The following is a 17,072-nucleotide window of genomic DNA, read 5'->3' on the forward strand; positions in this document are numbered from 1 at the left end:
GCCCCTTTTTTTATTTCAGATAACTAAATGCATAGAGAATATCTAAATTTTGTACTTAGGATTCACTTTTCATAAATTTTATTTTCGTCAGTGCACAATTCTTCATATTTATAAATAGCAAGAAAGGATATTTCCATTTACATATAAGTTCTAAATGTATACTGATATATAAAATTAATGACAAATATTAAAAATAGTTTCTCAAATTAATACATAAATTAAAAGATTTATGGGATGATTAAATCCTTTCCTTTCTTTAAATTTCACATTAGTTTCAATTTTGAATATTCCTTTTAAGAAAACTTCACATCAAGGCATAATATATTATATAAACAAACAAAAGGAGATTAATGTTATTCTATCTTTCTAATAAAGCATTATATTGGGATGTCTATTATGTATAATCTTATGTAGTATCCAATAGTAATAAAATACAATACAAGTAAATAAAAGGAATTAAATGCTTGAAAAATACTTTATGGCAGATACAAATTTCTCTGATTGATAGTTACTTGTATCTAGTAAGATGAGAATTTAACCACACATCACTTGTCGAACAAAATCTTCATAATTAATGTTACCTTGCGAATCTTCATGACCAGCCAATAGGGTTTCAACTTCTTCATCACTCAGTTTCTCACCTACCAAAAAATAGAATTAATTAGTCTATGAATTAGAAAATGAATTATATATGATATGATCATGTAATGAATAATTAATAAAAATGTTGTCAAAAAATCATATATACCTAGTGTGGTTAAAAGGTGTCTCAGTTCAGCAGAAGAAATAAAACCATTTCCATCTTTATCAAAGTGACGTAATCCTTCTATAAAATCATCGGCTGTATCAGATGTACGAGCTTTGCTTATAGCTTGATAAATTGGTAGAAACACTTCAAAACTAATACGTTCATCAGGTTTGTGTTGATGAGTAAATTTTTTAACATCTGACTCAGTTGGATTTTGTCCTAGAGCACGCAGTGCATCACCAATTTGGGCTACGTGAATTTTCCCATCTCCTCGACTGTCAAACAGTTGAAATGCCTCTTGAAATTCTACATAGTAAAAAGAATTTCATAATTATAAACAATCGATACATAAAATTATACTTTACATAAATATGCCAAAGTAAGTCAGAATTTGATTTAAAATATGATAGTTTCTATGAATAATAAATTTATTTACCCTCAATTGATGACATCATTCTGTTAGCTAATTCTTGATAACTACAACCATACATTGTGTATTTTAAATATATATATATGCATATATTTAAGTATATATTAAATGATAAGGTTCCACCTTTTAAAAGATGAAACGAATAATGATAATTATAACAAATACGTGTAGAAATCCAAATAATATATATTAAATATTGTATTGTCTTTTTTCCAAACAAAGATAACAATATATACAGAATATCAATAAATCTTGAAGTTTGTAGCACAATATGTATATGTATATATATATATATTGCCTATCACAAATATACCAACAAAACTACATTCAGAAACGAGTTAAAACCGAATATAAAGGTTCCACGGTTGTTACGACGCAATGCTATTCGTGTTCTGTCTTCGTTTCTTCTTTTCTGCTGCTATTTCTTTCAGATACCTAACCATAAAAGGAAATCACCGACACGTAATTCGATGTCACCAGGGTAAGTCTAATAAGGTAAAGGATATTCTTGACCTAAATTGAACATCGAGAACCATCTGTCCGCCCTTCTTTAATTTTACTCTGCTTGGTGTCAATGATCTCATTCGCATTTACGTACCTGCTAACTGATCCTCCGAGTAAGATGCCTAAAAATATGTATAATATATAAGTATATCTTTTTCTCATCGACACTTCTGTCCGAACATATTTGTATGTATTTCAATAAAATATTACAAAACAAATAAAAGACAGTGGATAAAAATACAAACCATTTTGCTTGACTATCGTTAGTAACACACACAGTATGTATCTTTTTACCGCGAACGTGTATATATGTACGTTGGACAACGAGCGCCTCGATCGTACCAAGTTTTTCAAGCCAGTAGTATTCAGAGAATTTATGTAGTCATCGGTTTTATTGGAATGTGACGCATATAAAACGATAAAACTAATCAACACCAAAGCTGGATTTTTTAAAAATTGTGTAAAAATTTCTGACATTTACAACTCGATCGAATGTTTAGTAAATATAATGATTAAAATAAAATAAGGAAACAGAAATGTAATTTAAAGAATTATATTGTTCTACATGGAAGTTGTGACTGTGACAGTTATATAATAATGAGTAACCTCAATTGAAAAATTATCAATAGTTTGCTTAATGGTTTATTAATTTTTATAGTATTGGTCTTCAAAAACATAAGATTCAAATACTCGATATTCCATTCTTACATTATAGATTGTAATTTCTAACCTTAGTACATATATGTACAATGACTCATATAATTTTGCTTATTTTTCAAGAGGTCGCTATGTTTTTACCTTGTGTAAATAAGTACATATGTATATATCTCTGGTATATACTATATGACTTCTATCATCAATAGACCTTGGCCTTACACACAGATGAACTATAGAATATACTTGATGGTATGATATAAAGTATAATAGGGTAAAAATATCGATAACAATTTCTAATAAAGATATAGATATAATTTCTATTTAAAAAATTACAGTGTGTTTATATAATTAATATATTTATTAACAGATGTTTACAAAATTCTCACAAATGTACGTACATATTTATTATGTTATATCGATTTTGTTGATTAGTCTGTTAACAAATTTTTGTGCGTATTTATTATTCCTTTTAAAACTTCATATATCCGTTCATGAGAGTGCATAACCTCAAGTGTAAGAAAAATTTGTGTCAGGTGGATGTATAATATAGTATGTAGATATATAAAAAGAAAAAAGAAAAAAACTTCTTTGAAGTTACATCGTATATCCTAGTTTACACACCATTAGATGCAACACTTAAATGTCATCAGTTGGTCGATTTCCATGAAGAAAAGTGTATATCGCATTCCTGAGTATAACGTTTGGGGTAAATGAAGTATCTCGAAGAGGTTTGTTCGTCATTGGACTTGTATATTTCCCACATAAAAACCATTCATTTATAGCAGCTTTTTCATATGTAAATCCATCTGAAAATAAGATACTTACTAGAATATCAAATACTTTTTATTATGATCCCTGTTTATATTGCTTACCAGAACATTGGACGGGTTCTTTCATTATTTCATGCGTGATAGGGCATAAGAATTCGTGAGATATTTCGCTATCGTCTATAGGGATTTCTGAAGAATTATTGTCTTCACGTTTTAACCAGTACAGTTGTGTTTTAAATGCTTCCGTTGTCTAAAATCGATTGCAAATCAGTAAAGTGTACTTTTTTGTAAACAATTACGAAACAAGCACAGTAAAAAACGAGTTAGTTAAAAAAATAACTTCAATTATTTGTAGTTCTTTGACGATATACCTCTTCATCCTGTTCTATGTCCAGTCTGTTTATTAATTCATTCTCCGATAGGGAAAGTAAATGTCGTCCCGTTAAAGAAATCGTATTAGCTTTCTTAATTAATATCGATAAGCCTATTTCGTCTAACCATCTCAACGTATCATCGATTTTCCAGTCCGCAACCTTTTATATTAAAAATTAAACGTACTTATAACTGATACGATGACACGAAATATTATATCATCATGTTTTTCAAAACATACCCTTTTTCTGTTATTTTTTAAGTTATTTATCAATATATTTTGCGAAATCAATTCTTGAGGTATTTTCCAGATTAAGACAGTTTTATCAAGAGCACCTACGAATGATTCAAAATAATTGTTGATGTAGTAAAAAATCAATCAAGAAAATATGCATTGGATAATATAATATATTAATTGATCAAAACCTGTAATAAAAAGAGAAGTGTCTTGCGAAAAAGCGCAGGCAGTTACAAGACTTTCATGCTCTTCTAGCACGTATAAACACGTCCCAGAGTACTAAAACCACATTTTTCGTTACTTCGTAAAATTATTTAAATTATTGCGTAACTTAATTTTTTAAAAAAACTTTTTTGATTATTATTGATATTGGTTAGGTAGAAAGTTAACCCAATATATTACCATTTAGCGAAAAGTCTGTTTTTCGTGAAGAGAAAGGAAAGGATAGGATGTTTACTCACTACATTCCATATACGCGCCGTTCTATCAGTAGCTACGCTTCCTAAGATTTCGCTTTGAATCGGAGGAAATCGAACACAAGTGACATTGCCACCATGTCCGGCGAAAGATCTTCTTTCTTTATATCGTACATCACCGCTACTGCTTCCACTACTACCTGATGAGATTACGTTAACTTTGTCAATTGTTATTTCCCATAACTTAACCAAGGAATCATTGCCACCAGTTGCTAGTAGATAAGAATGTTTGTTGCTGATTATATCCTCACTTCTTCCTGTAATACAACATAGCAGAATAGTCATATACATAGTCACATACTTACTATACTTCCTAACAATAATTCATGAACAGGATTCTACCGTATTATTCCACTATTCATGCTTACCATTAGTTATAAAATTAGATGTTGGACAAAAATCACACCCTTGGACGCCTAAGTCATGAGCTTCGCCACAAATAATCAGCGCTTCATAATTTTTGTTATCATTGATTTGGAACAGCCTCCAAGTACCTTCGTTGCATGCCGTAATCAAGTAACAGGAGTCATGTGTAAAGGCAATCGCGTTTATTGCATCGGCATGACCACTGAAAATGCTGTGACATACGTTTGCAACAACTTAATAATATTTTGCAATTTGTATAAAGCAAAAACAATATTTTCGTAGATTCATTATATTATATACACTTTGTGTAATCTTTTAAATACTTTTATATAATATATAATATATACAATGCATATATATTACATATACATTACATTACACACATATACGTGTATTCGTACGTATATACAGGGTGATGCACATAGTTGGACCCACTTGGACAATAACTCAAATAATTAAATACTAACTTTTTGCGAAAATTGATTCAGATGAATGTTGAATAGTTCGAAGAAGGCCACCCTGTAATCTCATACATATTATATGTACGACATTATATGCATATAAAGAATAACAAACCAATTGAAATCAAGATTCGATTTACATATATAAAAAGTTTGAAGCATGTACCAAAGTTCCTCCATATTATTCACATCCCATAATGTCGTCCTTTCATCATCTCCAGCTGTAGCAATTTTAGTACCATCCGGTGACCATCGACAAACACGGATACCGGATCCCGAATTCACGAAGGAAGATTTTGCTTGAGAACCGTTCTACGTGAAATTAATAACGGAGAATCGATAATATGTAATGAGCTTAATTTTCAGTTTAACGAACTGTTATATGCGAGACTTTTTCTACATAACTATCAAAACGTTGATAATCTCTCACGTTTTATAACTATGCTATTGGTTAATACCTCGGTGTCCCAGATGATAACAGTTCCATCTAAGGAACAGGAGGCAAGCATACGACCACAAGGGCTAAATTCCACATGGTTTATACTATATTTATGACCATCCAACGGGCTATAAGATTTCTCTTGAAATTTCGTAATAATTTCGGCATTGGCTCCCTCTTCGGTCTCAATGCTCCAAACTCGTATTAACTTGTCCCTGAGTATTTATCATAATTAAGCAGTGAAAAAAATAACGCAATACAGAATATTCTACACAACTGGACCAAACAATATGTATCATTATAAATCATTTTGTTTTGCCGAATGACATTTTTGTCATTCATATCTTCTACCGTCTTAGAGCTGCAGCTTAGTCCGGTTGCATAATACACCTTGTATATTTCTAACTAGTAATAGCTTACAGGTTTGGGCATTATTTAAATAAGATATTTAAAAAATAATATCTTGTATACTGAATTATTTAAATATGTTAGATATGACTAACCCAGATCCAGAAGCGATAAGATGATTTCCATAGAAAGCTACGCTGTTTATTACTCCACCGTGCTCTTCTAATCTTTGAATTAGTTGAACGTCATTAACAGATGTTTCCGCGTTTTTCATTACAGTTTGTTCATATTCGACGCTCTAGAGGTAAGGTGAGGAAGTTTCATTTTACCAAACTCTATAGACGTGTAATTATTTACGTATACGATTCAAATGATCGAAGAGTATAATTAGCCTAGTAGATGTAGTAATTGGTGTAATAGAAGTGATATAGTGCGACCGTAAAATCGATCAGTGGTTAAAGTTTGCAACTTTCCATGTCCGCAACAAAAAATTAGAGATTCATTGGGAATCATAAAGAAGATCTAGAGCTTCGTTTATTGCTCGAACTCGTTATATATATTTATATCTCACCTCTTCGTGATTATCTAAAAATAAGGCAGGTGTAAATCGTCGTGCGAGTTCCGAGTCGAAGGATAAGTTTCCTTTAAGATCCCAAACAATTACGGATTTATCATTGGAACCTGTAGCTAATAAATTTCCATCTCTCGAGAATGCACAACATGCTACATATCTGTTATGTCCTGTTGTTATCGCCATCACCTTTCCGGTATCCTGAAAAATATCGGAATAAAAAGATTGGGGGATGAAATAAAAAAGCTAATAATCATAAGCGTAATCAATATACGGAATGTTTTGTTTATCTCGAATATGATTAATTCACAAATCAGCATAAATAACTTATATAATATTAACGAGTCTGTTACGTCGCGCAAGATAGTCCATGCGACGTCCCTCATGGTCTGACCACCAAAGCCTACACCTCGTTACACTGACTTGCAATAAACCCAAGGAACCGAAGGAACCCAAGGAATACCATAATCCGAAACCTTTTAGCTTAATTTTTATTTATATAAGTATTTTCGGTTTATGGTCATTAAAACAATCCTTAGGTTTATTACACGCTCTTATTAATTACAGAGGAAGCGGATGTTTGTCCATCGAAATAGCCGGTTTTTTCCAGGAACAAAGATACCCATGAGCCACATCTGCAGGAGACCTTCTCCTCGTATTTTGTTTATTAACATTGGCTATAACCAATGGGCATCGCGAATCGTTATCCTCATTTTTCTACCGAAAAGTGTGAACAAAGAATCCGGGTTCTTAGTTCAAAAAGGGCACACCCACACCGAGCTTTCCTCCTTAATAGTACGAAACGGGTCTGTTATTGTTCTACCAATTTTCGGGCAGTCAAGTCAACTACTGATCTTCAAATCGTCGGGTATTCAAGTTAACTCATGAAAACTGTTCTTCCTATCCTCGGGTATTCGAGTCAAACATTGATCAACTACTGTACTTTCCGCCACGACGAAGTCAATCAATTCCTGTCTACGCAACAAGTGTTGTAAGGTGTTGAAAAAAAAAAAAAATATATATATATTATATAACTGTAGACTACAGTTGTAATATAAAACAAACACCCCTATTATCCCACAAGAAATAAGGGGATCGACCTGCTCGTGGTGTCGATTATTATAATCGTAAAAACAGAGTCCAATATAAATAAAACATCCGGTATATGTAAATGTCTATAGAAGTTTCGCAAAATGATACGATAATCAAGTTAAGAAATTATGTACGTAGGTCAATCTACAAATAAGCTATTCCAACTTTTGTTCTAAAGAGCATAATTATATGGTTACCACTATACATATAGATGCATATATACAGCGTAAATATCATAGTAATGCATTTACTTTGTGCGATAAGGGGGACTTCACATATTGTGTGATAGTTATCTCTTATCTCTTTTGTTTCATACCGTTTCCCAGATTACCGCTGTTTTGTCGAGGCCGCTACTAGCGATGAATAATCCGTTCGCATTGAAACAAACACAAGTTAAGGCACTACTGTGTTTTTCCATGATTCTGCACAGGCTTATTTTCACCGTAGATGTTTCGCATTTCGACTGTATCACAGTTACCTCCCATAATTTTACGTAATGATCATTACCGCAAGTAACTAGTTGGTACACTTTCGTGAATGGTTCGTTACCTAAACACGAAACAGTTCATACATTCGTAAATTTAGCAGTAAACATAAAATTTGTAGTGATCGGAGTCAATCGAATTCGTGGCTTCGATCGTTTTTGAAAGACGATAGTAAGTTTTATAATTTTTTATGTACCTGTAATCTTTTGGCAGGTTGAAAAGTCGCAAGATACGACACCTAAATCATGAGCATCATCTATCGAGGCGAGGGCAGTAATCGCTTGGTTATCGGTAAAGCACGAGTCGATGATATCGCTGGTGGCGAATAATTTCATGACACCAAACGTACAAGTAGTTACTAACCAACTGGTATCCGGTGAAAAGCATACGCTCTGTACAGCACCTTCATGTTTTTGAAAATATCTGTATGCGGATCCGAATTGTTACTGCCCGATTCGTCGAATACTTGGATACATAGAAAGTATCAGGAGAATAAAAAGAATCTCACCTAACTAAATTGCGTCGAATCAAATCCCAAAGACAAACCTGTCCATTATCTCCGGCAGTTGCAAGTAACGTTGAATCGGGTGAAAATCTGCAAACTCTTACAGTTTCTCCGCCTACTTGAACCATCGTATGAATTTTTGATCCTGTCTGCAAAGGATATCACGATACCTCTTTCGTACATCTTTATACTAATTGCTAATGGTAGTGCGAAGATTTAGTGCGTATGTACATACGTGTATATAGGAATCTGTATCTTACAGACGTATGAATTGCCGAAACTGGGATTTCATATTTGAGATTCACCACTTTTTTCCATGATATCAAATTTCATTTCGATCTTACTAACTCGTAATTAACTTACTCGTAAATTCCATAGCAACGTTGTCCCATCTATACTAGCCGAAGCTAGCATCGTCGATTGTGGGCTCACTTTGACAGATGTAACTCCGTATTTGTGCCCCTGCAACGGCGAAAAATATGCCTCTACGTACCCTTCGCCTGATCGCCATTGCCAAACTCTGACACGTTTATCTCTGAAAAGAATATATATATAAAAAGATATACAAGTCCATATCGTTTTAATTACTGTAACTGAAAATAAGTATACCTATGTAATTGGACTTAAGCAAGGAAAAGTACAACTTAATGAACTATTATATAACTTATTTAACTTATTATATGATATATATTATATAACTTAGCAAGGAGTATATATCAATCATATTAGACAGTAATATAACACAATATAGGGGATGGATTGATCGATATTATGAAAGATGATCTATATCGTGATTTAGTGTTGAAAATGAAAATTATGTGATTTTACAAAAATCAATTCGAGACAAACCGGTATAACTACAGTTGTTTATTTGACAAAAAATTCATTTACATATAAACCCCTAAACTTTGATAATTTTCTTACCCAGATCCAGTTACAAGTACGCAATCGCTCGCAAAATCAATACTCGTAACGTCACTGGTGTGTGACGTTAAAGTTTGCAGAGTTTGTACGTCTCCTATCGTGGTGGTCATCTTCATATATGATTTTCTTAATAATTTCTTTCATATACCTATAATATCAGCCTGGAGCAACGTACGATATACCGTAAAAAGCAAGATAAGTACAAAGTAGAATCAAATATAATTATTTCGTTTTTATATTTATACACATTATTGATATGCTATTAACAAAATATTTTACTTACATAGTATGCAACACATCATCTCATTCGTTTTCGTCTGCAACATTAAAAGCACTTGAAGTATTTTTGTGCAAATTACCTTAACTTTTTTATTGTAAGCTACAGTGCAAATCGTTTCGCGACACAGGTAGTTGTGGACATAATGTCATAAGCAAAATATGAAAAATACGCGGTGTAAAGAAACGTGGAACATCCGTGACCTTGACATTGTTCAATATACTATATGTATAAGTACGCGTGTATGTACGTGGTTTCACTGGATAGGATATATGTAGTACCGTAATTGAAATAAAAAAGAAATTGGATGAAGTAGGAAGAAAATATATATAAAAGATTATTGGAAATAATTTTATATCGTAATCGTCGTGTCATACAAATTGTACAAGCTTTCAACCTGTCACTGTGAAAATATTACATTGAAGAAAATACATAAAAAAATGCGATAAGAGATTACTTACGTTAATAAATGAATCGATGCAATGTGAAATAAAATACTAAGACACAGGTTTATTGGAACAATAGATTCGATCATAACATGTTGCATATTTGCTAAGGAAGATTTATTTCGGTAATGTATCACATGCTGTCTCTTTCAGGTAAGAAACGGAACTCATAAAACATCAAGTTCTGCGTACAAAGCATTCTACAACGATAATATGTCAACGCATGTCTACTAAGGCTATAAAATCGATATGTATGAAGTTTAAACGACTATAAGCAAACTGGTTTGGTCATCCGTAAATAGAATATTTAAATGATTATTTAAATGATGTATTTGGATAAAATATGATTTCAAATAGTAAATATATAGATTATTTTCTTTTACATTATGTTATTTTGAAAATATACTTTATTTGATTAAAAATATTTTTAAAATACCAAGAATATTAAAAATATTGGAGCTGTATTTGAATATATATTTTGAAATTTATTTATCTTCTCTTTATTCGCGACAATCAAATATTATTTCCGAAGATATCTATGTTTGCTTAATATCCCCATTAGCAAAAATAGTTTCTTAATCTCTCGATCTTATAAAAAAATATATACAGTCACTTTCTTTCATAAAAAATCTCACTGGTGATATCGTTAACAATAACAGCAATATGCAGAATTAGGATTATTGTTAAGAAATAGTGATTCGTGAACTCAAAGTTTTATTTATTAAATTATTTTTAAAATATCAAGTTGATTCTGCCATCTGTCTTAGTTGGAAGACTGTTTAGTTTCGAAATAATAACATATATGTACATATACAAGAAATTAACATGAAATATCCCGTCAATTTTTTTTATTGAATAGTAATGAAATTCTGTGAGAAAATTGAATTTATACATTTATTTCGCATTAATTAATAAATATTAATAAAGTATAATATATTCATAACGTGATATGAAATAGAAAATATGTTATATTAATACTAAAATATGTAAGAAAATAAAAATATTTACAAAATGTTTAATATTTTAGCTTATAATTCATATTGATATAACTATACAAAATATTTTTATGTTATTTCAAAAAATTATAGGCAATGGTGTTGATATAGTGGCAAGCCTCGATGATTGTGCTATCCTAGGACTACGTGGTGATTTATGTAATTGCAATTGTGATGATTCTGAAGTTGTTGGTGTTTTTGGTAATGGTAAATTTTTTCTTAGTGGCTTAGCAGGTGTTCGTATTGATCTTCTTCTAGATTTACTTCTAGGTTTACTTGCATTTGCTAATACCTTTTCTGGCAATAAAGAACTTCGTAGTTCTTTCTTATCCTCTAAGTGTTCTTCAAATTTACTATATGTCGTGTCAGTAGCTGTTGAACTTTGTAACATGGAATTCTCGTTTTGATTTTTTTGTTTCAATCCTTTTTTAGAACTTGTTCCTTTACTGTTTCTTTTGCTTTTAGATCCACTTGCTCCTATGCTCTTATTTCTACGTTTTGCTGAAGTATTTGGAGAAGGACTACAGAAAAGTTTCCTCTTTGAGAAATTAAGTGGTGTGTGACGACGAATACTGAATTTTTTGGATGAGCTTAAAGCAAGTTTAGAAGGAATTTTAGAAACAATTGGCGTTGCCTTTTTCGCTGATTTATCTTTTCCTTCTTTTCTGGCCTTCTTTATAGATTCCTTTTCTTCGTTTAAATGTTCCCACGATTCTTTCAATAATTCCTCTACTGACATTCCATTTATAGTAAATATTTCTTCGTGCATATTCTCATATTCCTTTATTAAATTCCTTAATTGCTCTTCAATTTTTGGCAGCTTTTTCTGGATGGTTTTGCGTTCCTTTTCTTCCATTAATAGCTGACCACCACGATTATAAAAACGATCTGGATTATTTGCACGTTGTAACAATTCTTTCATTTTTGTCCACAAATCATCACGCTCTTGTAAGAGTTCATATATGGACTTATTTGAATCATAAAACTCTTGGATCCTTTTTACTTCCAGTTCATGCAATGTTAATAAATCTTCTGTATATGTATGGGAATAAAAATATATGAACTCTTTTCTTTGCTGTTCACTGAATTTACATAAATCCCATAGTTTGACCAATTCAGATCTTACTTGTGACACATATTTAGCAATGTTCTGCTTCCGTTTTTCTTTACATCGCTCCAATTCTGTGGTTAGTGCATTTATAGTTGCTACACTATATCCTTGGTAACTGCTAAGGAATGACTGACAAATATGTTCAGGTTCGTTAAGATATTTCCATAATGCAATTAATTCTTGTCTAATGTCTTCAACGTGTTCCTTTGCACTATTCACTTTATGTTCTAATTCTTCTCTAAGTTCTTTTAGTTTACTCATATTGCTATTGCTAAAGACATAATTTTCATCATCTTCATATACTATATGTTGAAAACTAGATGATGGAGATGTTCCTAAATCATCCATCATTCTAACAATTGCTCTACGTTGTTCGTTAAAAATGGCTTCTAAACGACATTTCTCACCTTCTTGTTTTTCAAGGTAGAGCTCAAAACTCTTAAGTTCTTCTTCTGAAGGTAATTTTTCTTCTATATTAATTGGCTGAGTGCCTAATACCTTACAAAGGGATTTTTCCTTTGCAAGCAATTTTTTTAAATGAGTCACGCGTTGTGTTTTGCAATATTGTAAATTTTGTAGATCAGCGCGCAGCGCCTCTTCTACTTCCTTTAATGATAAATTTTCATATCCAGCATTTGTAATATTTGTTCCTAATTCTTTCGTTAGAACACCTATTTGGTCCATTAAATTTTTGACATTGACTAATATCGTTTCTTTTTTCAGTTTTGACTCTGAAACCATATCGCCTAATAAATCTTCTATATGATCAAATACTTGTTTGCAATATATCGAACGTACTTCGTGATTATATCCTATTTCTTCCCATATTTGGTGCAATTGAGTCAATGTACTACTTAGTTTTGCAGTAATCTTCTGCATAAGCGGTTCCCATTCGGATGAATCGGCCATTCTTTTATTTCTTTCTCTTTCAAATATTTCACTCAAAAATTAAAATTTAACACGTAAAATAAGAACCCCCGGGAATTTATTTGTTCCCTGAATAAACACGACAGGTATACTGTATACTAATACTACGGAAAAATGAATTTTACACGTTATAACACGATTGACCGTTTTTCGTTTGAATTCGTATCCTACAACAACGCCATCCACCTATCTGACTGTAACTAAGATGTTACCATCTACTATCCTTTCCGATTGGTTGATTGTCAAGAACCAGTAAGAAAATAGGAACTTAAATATTTAAATCCCTTTACTTTATTGCAAGCACGTTTGGGGAATTTAGGTTTTGTCTGTTGATTGTAGAGCGCTAAAATATTTTGGTCGCGATATACAGTTGATAATTTAAAAACAAGCATGAAGCTCGACTCATTAAAATTTGAACTCTTCGATATCTTAATTGAATTAATTGGATAAGAGACTTCGACTGAGCAATAAACGGATTAACTTTGAAGTTGAAAAAGTCCGGATTCTTCAATGCAGCGATAACTCTAATTTTTCTTCTTCGTTGTTTGATAAGTATGCTTTCGATTTTAAATGACAAAGTGCTGTCAGCTTACCAATATGCTAATATTCAATTGAGGAGATTGTTTATAACTAATGTTAATTCATGACAGGAAAATTAAATATGCAGATTAATGAATGATTATAAATAGTTACCAATAATAAATAATATGTACAGCTAAAATTACAATTATATTTATTTCACGTGTATACAAAACTAACCACACTTTTCATTCAAATCAGCGAGGGCCATGTCCGAAGTATCCCTTGTGAGATACGTGGTGCCACCTGATGACTTCGCGCCAGGTTTGTTTGCGTATTTGTTAATCATATTTACAAAGTACCCTCGCCGGGAGAAAACATGAAATATATTTAATCTTCTAATACAAACATTGTAATTTAATGAAAATTACATAGTTCTTCTTGATAATTATATTAATGTTGTATATTATTGATTCTACTTATATTTGCTTTTAATAAAGTACAATGAAAATATCACGTTTGATTTGTGATACAATCAGTATTGCATTTTTTAAGATATAAAATTAATTATCTACGTCTCCTCTTATAGGAATAGTTCGTGATAGAATGATTTATCGATAAGACGTTTGAAAAGTTAAGGTCATACTACTCAACTGTTCGCTATTATCGAATGAATTTTGCTATTTATAACAAGATTATATTTTTTATTACCACTTTATACCTGTTATAATTAATGATTAAACTAGTATAAAATATTAGTGTAAAATTACATAAATATTTAATATTTAAAAAAACAACACAATACTTAAATGAATAAAAGTTTTATATTAATTTATTAATTGACATTTACGCAATATATTTTCGTATGACTGTTCCTTTGACAATTCTTTAATATCTATAACTTGATAAAATCCAAACGCAGTGTCATATATATTCCATATACTTAACATCAATAATTCTTTCAGTTTATTTAATCGACGATATTTCTCCAACGAAATTGGACATGATATGATCAATTGCTTAGGCGGGACTGCTCCATAATATCGTACCGTGCAAATTGGATCAAGATCTAAATGACGCCTGGATAGCGGTTCCGTTGATGTGAAATTTTCGTTACTCACGTATATCTGAATATTGTCGGTACGGTGAGACGTAGTGAGGTACCAAATAATGTCGAAAGACACGTGCGTCTGATTGTAACAATTCACGTCAGGGAAATTGACTCGTGTCCATCGATTTGCACCATATTCATCCAATTTGAAAAATGCCTTTTTGTTACCGCTAGCAATTTTCCCATCTGGTGGACTGTATTCGTTATCAGGAAACCCTTTTAATGCTTCCACGCTCTGCGGCTCGTATGTGATCGCTCCGCAATCTTTGTTTATCCTCGATCTACACAACGCCGCACGACTAGGTGGCTCGGAAACAAATCCATGGTAATTGGCGATCTGATCAACAGTTTCGTGAATGGAAACGTCAGCGACTTGATAGAAAGCATAATTTGTTCCAGCTATTTTCAAGGTCGATAAAAGAATTCCTGAACCTTCAGAGAGGTAGAAAAGATCTTCGATGAATTCACTGGAAATGTAGCAGTTAAATCGGAGAGCGTAATTTTCAACAATCAGATGATCATTGGTTTGATACGAGCACGCTAAATTCAATGAGGATCTCCGAATAGGTTGATCCTCCGTGTAATTGCCATTGGATAAAAATACTTGAACCTTGTCAACTACCACTGTTTTATTGCTAAATATCCAAGCAATCTCCGTAACGAAATGAGTGGCGTTATGCTCCTTTATTTTTAAATAAGACTGGCTCCAACGTCCAGATCGATGTTCGTCTAATACATCATATAACGAGTTTCCAGCACTAGCGAGTTCTCCATCCTTTGGCCCATCTTTTATGAAATCTGCCGAACCAATAATCGTGCCAACATCGATATTAGATTCGAATACGTCGCAACCGTAATTAATTTTCACGAAACAATTGTAAGCCCGACTGGATGGTCTCGTTAATACAGCAGTAGTAGCAATATTGACATCGTTACAGCTAATTAAATTAGTAAAAATCGTCGGTATCAATAATGACGTTAGTAATAACATTTTATACCACACTGGCTGATGACGAATAAAGTTAAAGTTTGTGAGTTGTTGAAATCGATGTAAATGTTGATATAAAATCCCACAAGAATTAGAAACGTATTGATACGTATCTTAAAACGAACTGATGAGAATAAAGCAGTGTAATAACGTCTATATAAACCTAGAAGCAAACAGCTTTTTCTACGATAGTTATCTTATCTATAAGTATAATAAATCAATATGCAGAAATATAAATGATTAACAAAGTCTCGTGGACCATCACTATCGAACACGTGCCTCCTTTCAATGATTATCTCGGTAAAACCTTAACACCATTAATTTATACCTAATACTTTTATCGTTTCGTAGAAAATAAAAAAAACAAAGTAATATCATCTAGAAAATATCACTTTCCTTGAAAACTCAAGAAGAGGTAGGAACGCGAGAATTTCTGGTACTGTCAATGCAGCAATGTTCATTGCTGTGCGCTAGTTCTAATTATTATCCCATAATTAATTTGTACAATTTTATTAAATTCAGATTTTGTTATTATAAATCATCGTACGATTTTTACGCAATATATATCATGCATTGATGAATAATACAAACACGTAATTGCCATTTCTCTAGATAATTTCTTTTCTTAGAATACGAATTTACTATTGTCGGTGAGTATATACATCATGGTGCAATAATCACCTTTATCTTTGATAACGTCATTTTTATTTCCTCATATAACGATGTATAATAAGGGACTGATTAAAAATTTATTATACTATAAATTTTTTACATGTGTACAAGCATAGGATAATTCACGCAATTAGAACACATCGTATCTCTTCTGTAATTGGAGTCAAGAAAGAAATATCAGAATAAAAAGCTTATTTCCAGGAACAACAATGCGCTTAAAAAATATAAATGCGTATTGTCTTAGTATAAATTATATCTATTATTGTTTTACCTCTTGTTGTTTTATCGGTTCTAAATATCGTTATATGAATCAATCGTGATCGTTTTTCCACATGTCTAGGAAGGTTTTCATTATCTAATTCAAACAATTCCTAAATAAATTGAATAAGTTCTTAAATGATAAAGCAGTATTATAACCGTGGCTTCCGTATAATACAGAATTTGGGGTTCTACTATATGGGTCATCTGCAGTCGAATGTTTCAAACGAGATAATAATTAATAGTTCATTTTTCTTTTGCTAAAGTCCTAACGCTTTTTCACAGGTTAACTTATGTTAAGAACTATGATTTTTACTATTAATAATAAAACCACCCCTTTTTTAATGTTCTTGTAAAGAAGATGTAAGATACTAATATAAGG

The 17,072-nt window shown here is 31.8% G+C and overlaps 3 protein-coding genes and 1 long non-coding RNA gene across 10 annotated transcripts; 1 reads left to right on the forward strand and 3 right to left on the reverse strand.

Annotated features, from left to right (window-relative positions):
- Positions 1-456: 456 nt before the first annotated feature.
- On the reverse strand, positions 457-2,293 carry LOC132911103 (myosin-2 essential light chain). Of its 2 annotated transcripts, XM_060967505.1 has the most exons (5): positions 1,928-2,293; positions 1,777-1,804; positions 1,185-1,225; positions 749-1,054; positions 457-641 (listed from the first exon to the last, which is right to left on the reverse strand). In XM_060967505.1, the coding sequence occupies exons 1-5, from the start codon at positions 2,157-2,159 to the stop codon at positions 535-537; spliced, it is 714 nt and encodes a 237-aa protein (XP_060823488.1). In that variant the 5' UTR covers positions 2,160-2,293; the 3' UTR covers positions 457-534. The 2 variants fall into 2 exon arrangements, with proteins under 2 accessions (XP_060823488.1, XP_060823489.1); XM_060967506.1 differs by lacking the exon at positions 1,185-1,225 and having other exon boundaries at positions 1,928-2,066.
- A 185-nt stretch (positions 2,294-2,478) lies between these two features.
- LOC132911119 (uncharacterized) lies at positions 2,479-2,932 on the forward strand. Its single transcript, XR_009658911.1, has 2 exons — positions 2,479-2,610; positions 2,707-2,932. It is a non-coding gene; the product is annotated as an uncharacterized LOC132911119 (long non-coding RNA).
- On the reverse strand, positions 2,679-10,455 carry LOC132911067 (WD repeat, SAM and U-box domain-containing protein 1-like). 5 transcript variants are annotated; one of them, XM_060967440.1, is made up of 18 exons: positions 10,125-10,455; positions 9,670-9,703; positions 9,387-9,547; positions 8,826-8,997; positions 8,466-8,611; positions 8,154-8,380; positions 7,789-8,021; positions 6,381-6,581; positions 5,965-6,107; positions 5,481-5,676; positions 5,189-5,334; positions 4,564-4,772; positions 4,181-4,452; positions 3,908-3,998; positions 3,723-3,817; positions 3,481-3,642; positions 3,212-3,359; positions 2,679-3,145 (listed from the first exon to the last, which is right to left on the reverse strand). In XM_060967440.1, exons 3-18 carry the CDS (start codon positions 9,500-9,502, stop codon positions 2,976-2,978), a joined length of 2,727 nt encoding a protein of 908 aa, XP_060823423.1. In that variant the 5' UTR covers positions 9,503-9,547; positions 9,670-9,703; positions 10,125-10,455; the 3' UTR covers positions 2,679-2,975. The 5 variants fall into 5 exon arrangements, with proteins under 5 accessions (XP_060823423.1, XP_060823426.1, XP_060823424.1 ...); XM_060967443.1 differs by lacking the exon at positions 9,387-9,547; XM_060967441.1 differs by having other exon boundaries at positions 2,679-2,845; positions 2,961-3,145; positions 9,387-10,455.
- Positions 10,456-10,593: 138 nt separating this feature from the next.
- LOC132911074 (protein regulator of cytokinesis 1-like) lies at positions 10,594-13,715 on the reverse strand. 2 transcript variants are annotated; one of them, XM_060967459.1, is made up of 2 exons: positions 13,014-13,715; positions 10,594-12,946 (listed from the first exon to the last, which is right to left on the reverse strand). In XM_060967459.1, exon 2 carries the CDS (start codon positions 12,897-12,899, stop codon positions 11,184-11,186), a length of 1,716 nt encoding a protein of 571 aa, XP_060823442.1. In that variant the 5' UTR covers positions 12,900-12,946; positions 13,014-13,715; the 3' UTR covers positions 10,594-11,183. The 2 variants fall into 2 exon arrangements, with proteins under 2 accessions (XP_060823442.1, XP_060823441.1); XM_060967458.1 differs by having other exon boundaries at positions 10,594-13,715.
- Between the last annotated feature and the right edge of the window lie 3,357 nt (positions 13,716-17,072).

The sequence above is a fragment of the Bombus pascuorum genome, chromosome 10, assembly GCF_905332965.1.
Source record: "Bombus pascuorum chromosome 10, iyBomPasc1.1, whole genome shotgun sequence".
In the NCBI taxonomy this organism is placed as follows: Eukaryota; Metazoa; Arthropoda; class Insecta; order Hymenoptera; family Apidae; genus Bombus; species Bombus pascuorum.

Excerpts from the sequence above, each read along its gene's own strand:
- LOC132911067 (XM_060967440.1), bottom strand. The coding sequence starts at position 9,502 with ATGAAGATGACCACCACGATAGGAGACGTACAAACTCTGCAAACTTTA. Across the intron at positions 5,335-5,480 it reads TTATCATCTGGGACACCGAG|AACGGTTCTCAAGCAAAATC; the intron begins GTATTAACCAAT and ends AATTTCACGTAG. Across the intron at positions 4,773-5,188 it reads AATAATATGGAGGAACTTTG|CATTTTCAGTGGTCATGCCG; the intron begins GTACATGCTTCA and ends CGTATGTCACAG.
- LOC132911074 (XM_060967458.1), bottom strand. The coding sequence starts at position 13,124 with ATGGCCGATTCATCCGAATGGGAACCGCTTATGCAGAAGATTACTGCA.
- LOC132911103 (XM_060967505.1), bottom strand. The coding sequence starts at position 2,159 with ATGTCAGAAATTTTTACACAATTTTTAAAAAATCCAGCTTTGGTGTTG. Across the intron at positions 1,805-1,927 it reads AACGATAGTCAAGCAAAATG|GCATCTTACTCGGAGGATCA; the intron begins GTTTGTATTTTT and ends ACATATTTTTAG. Across the intron at positions 1,226-1,776 it reads CTCGGAGGATCAGTTAGCAG|TTATCAAGAATTAGCTAACA; the intron begins GTACGTAAATGC and ends GTATGGTTGTAG.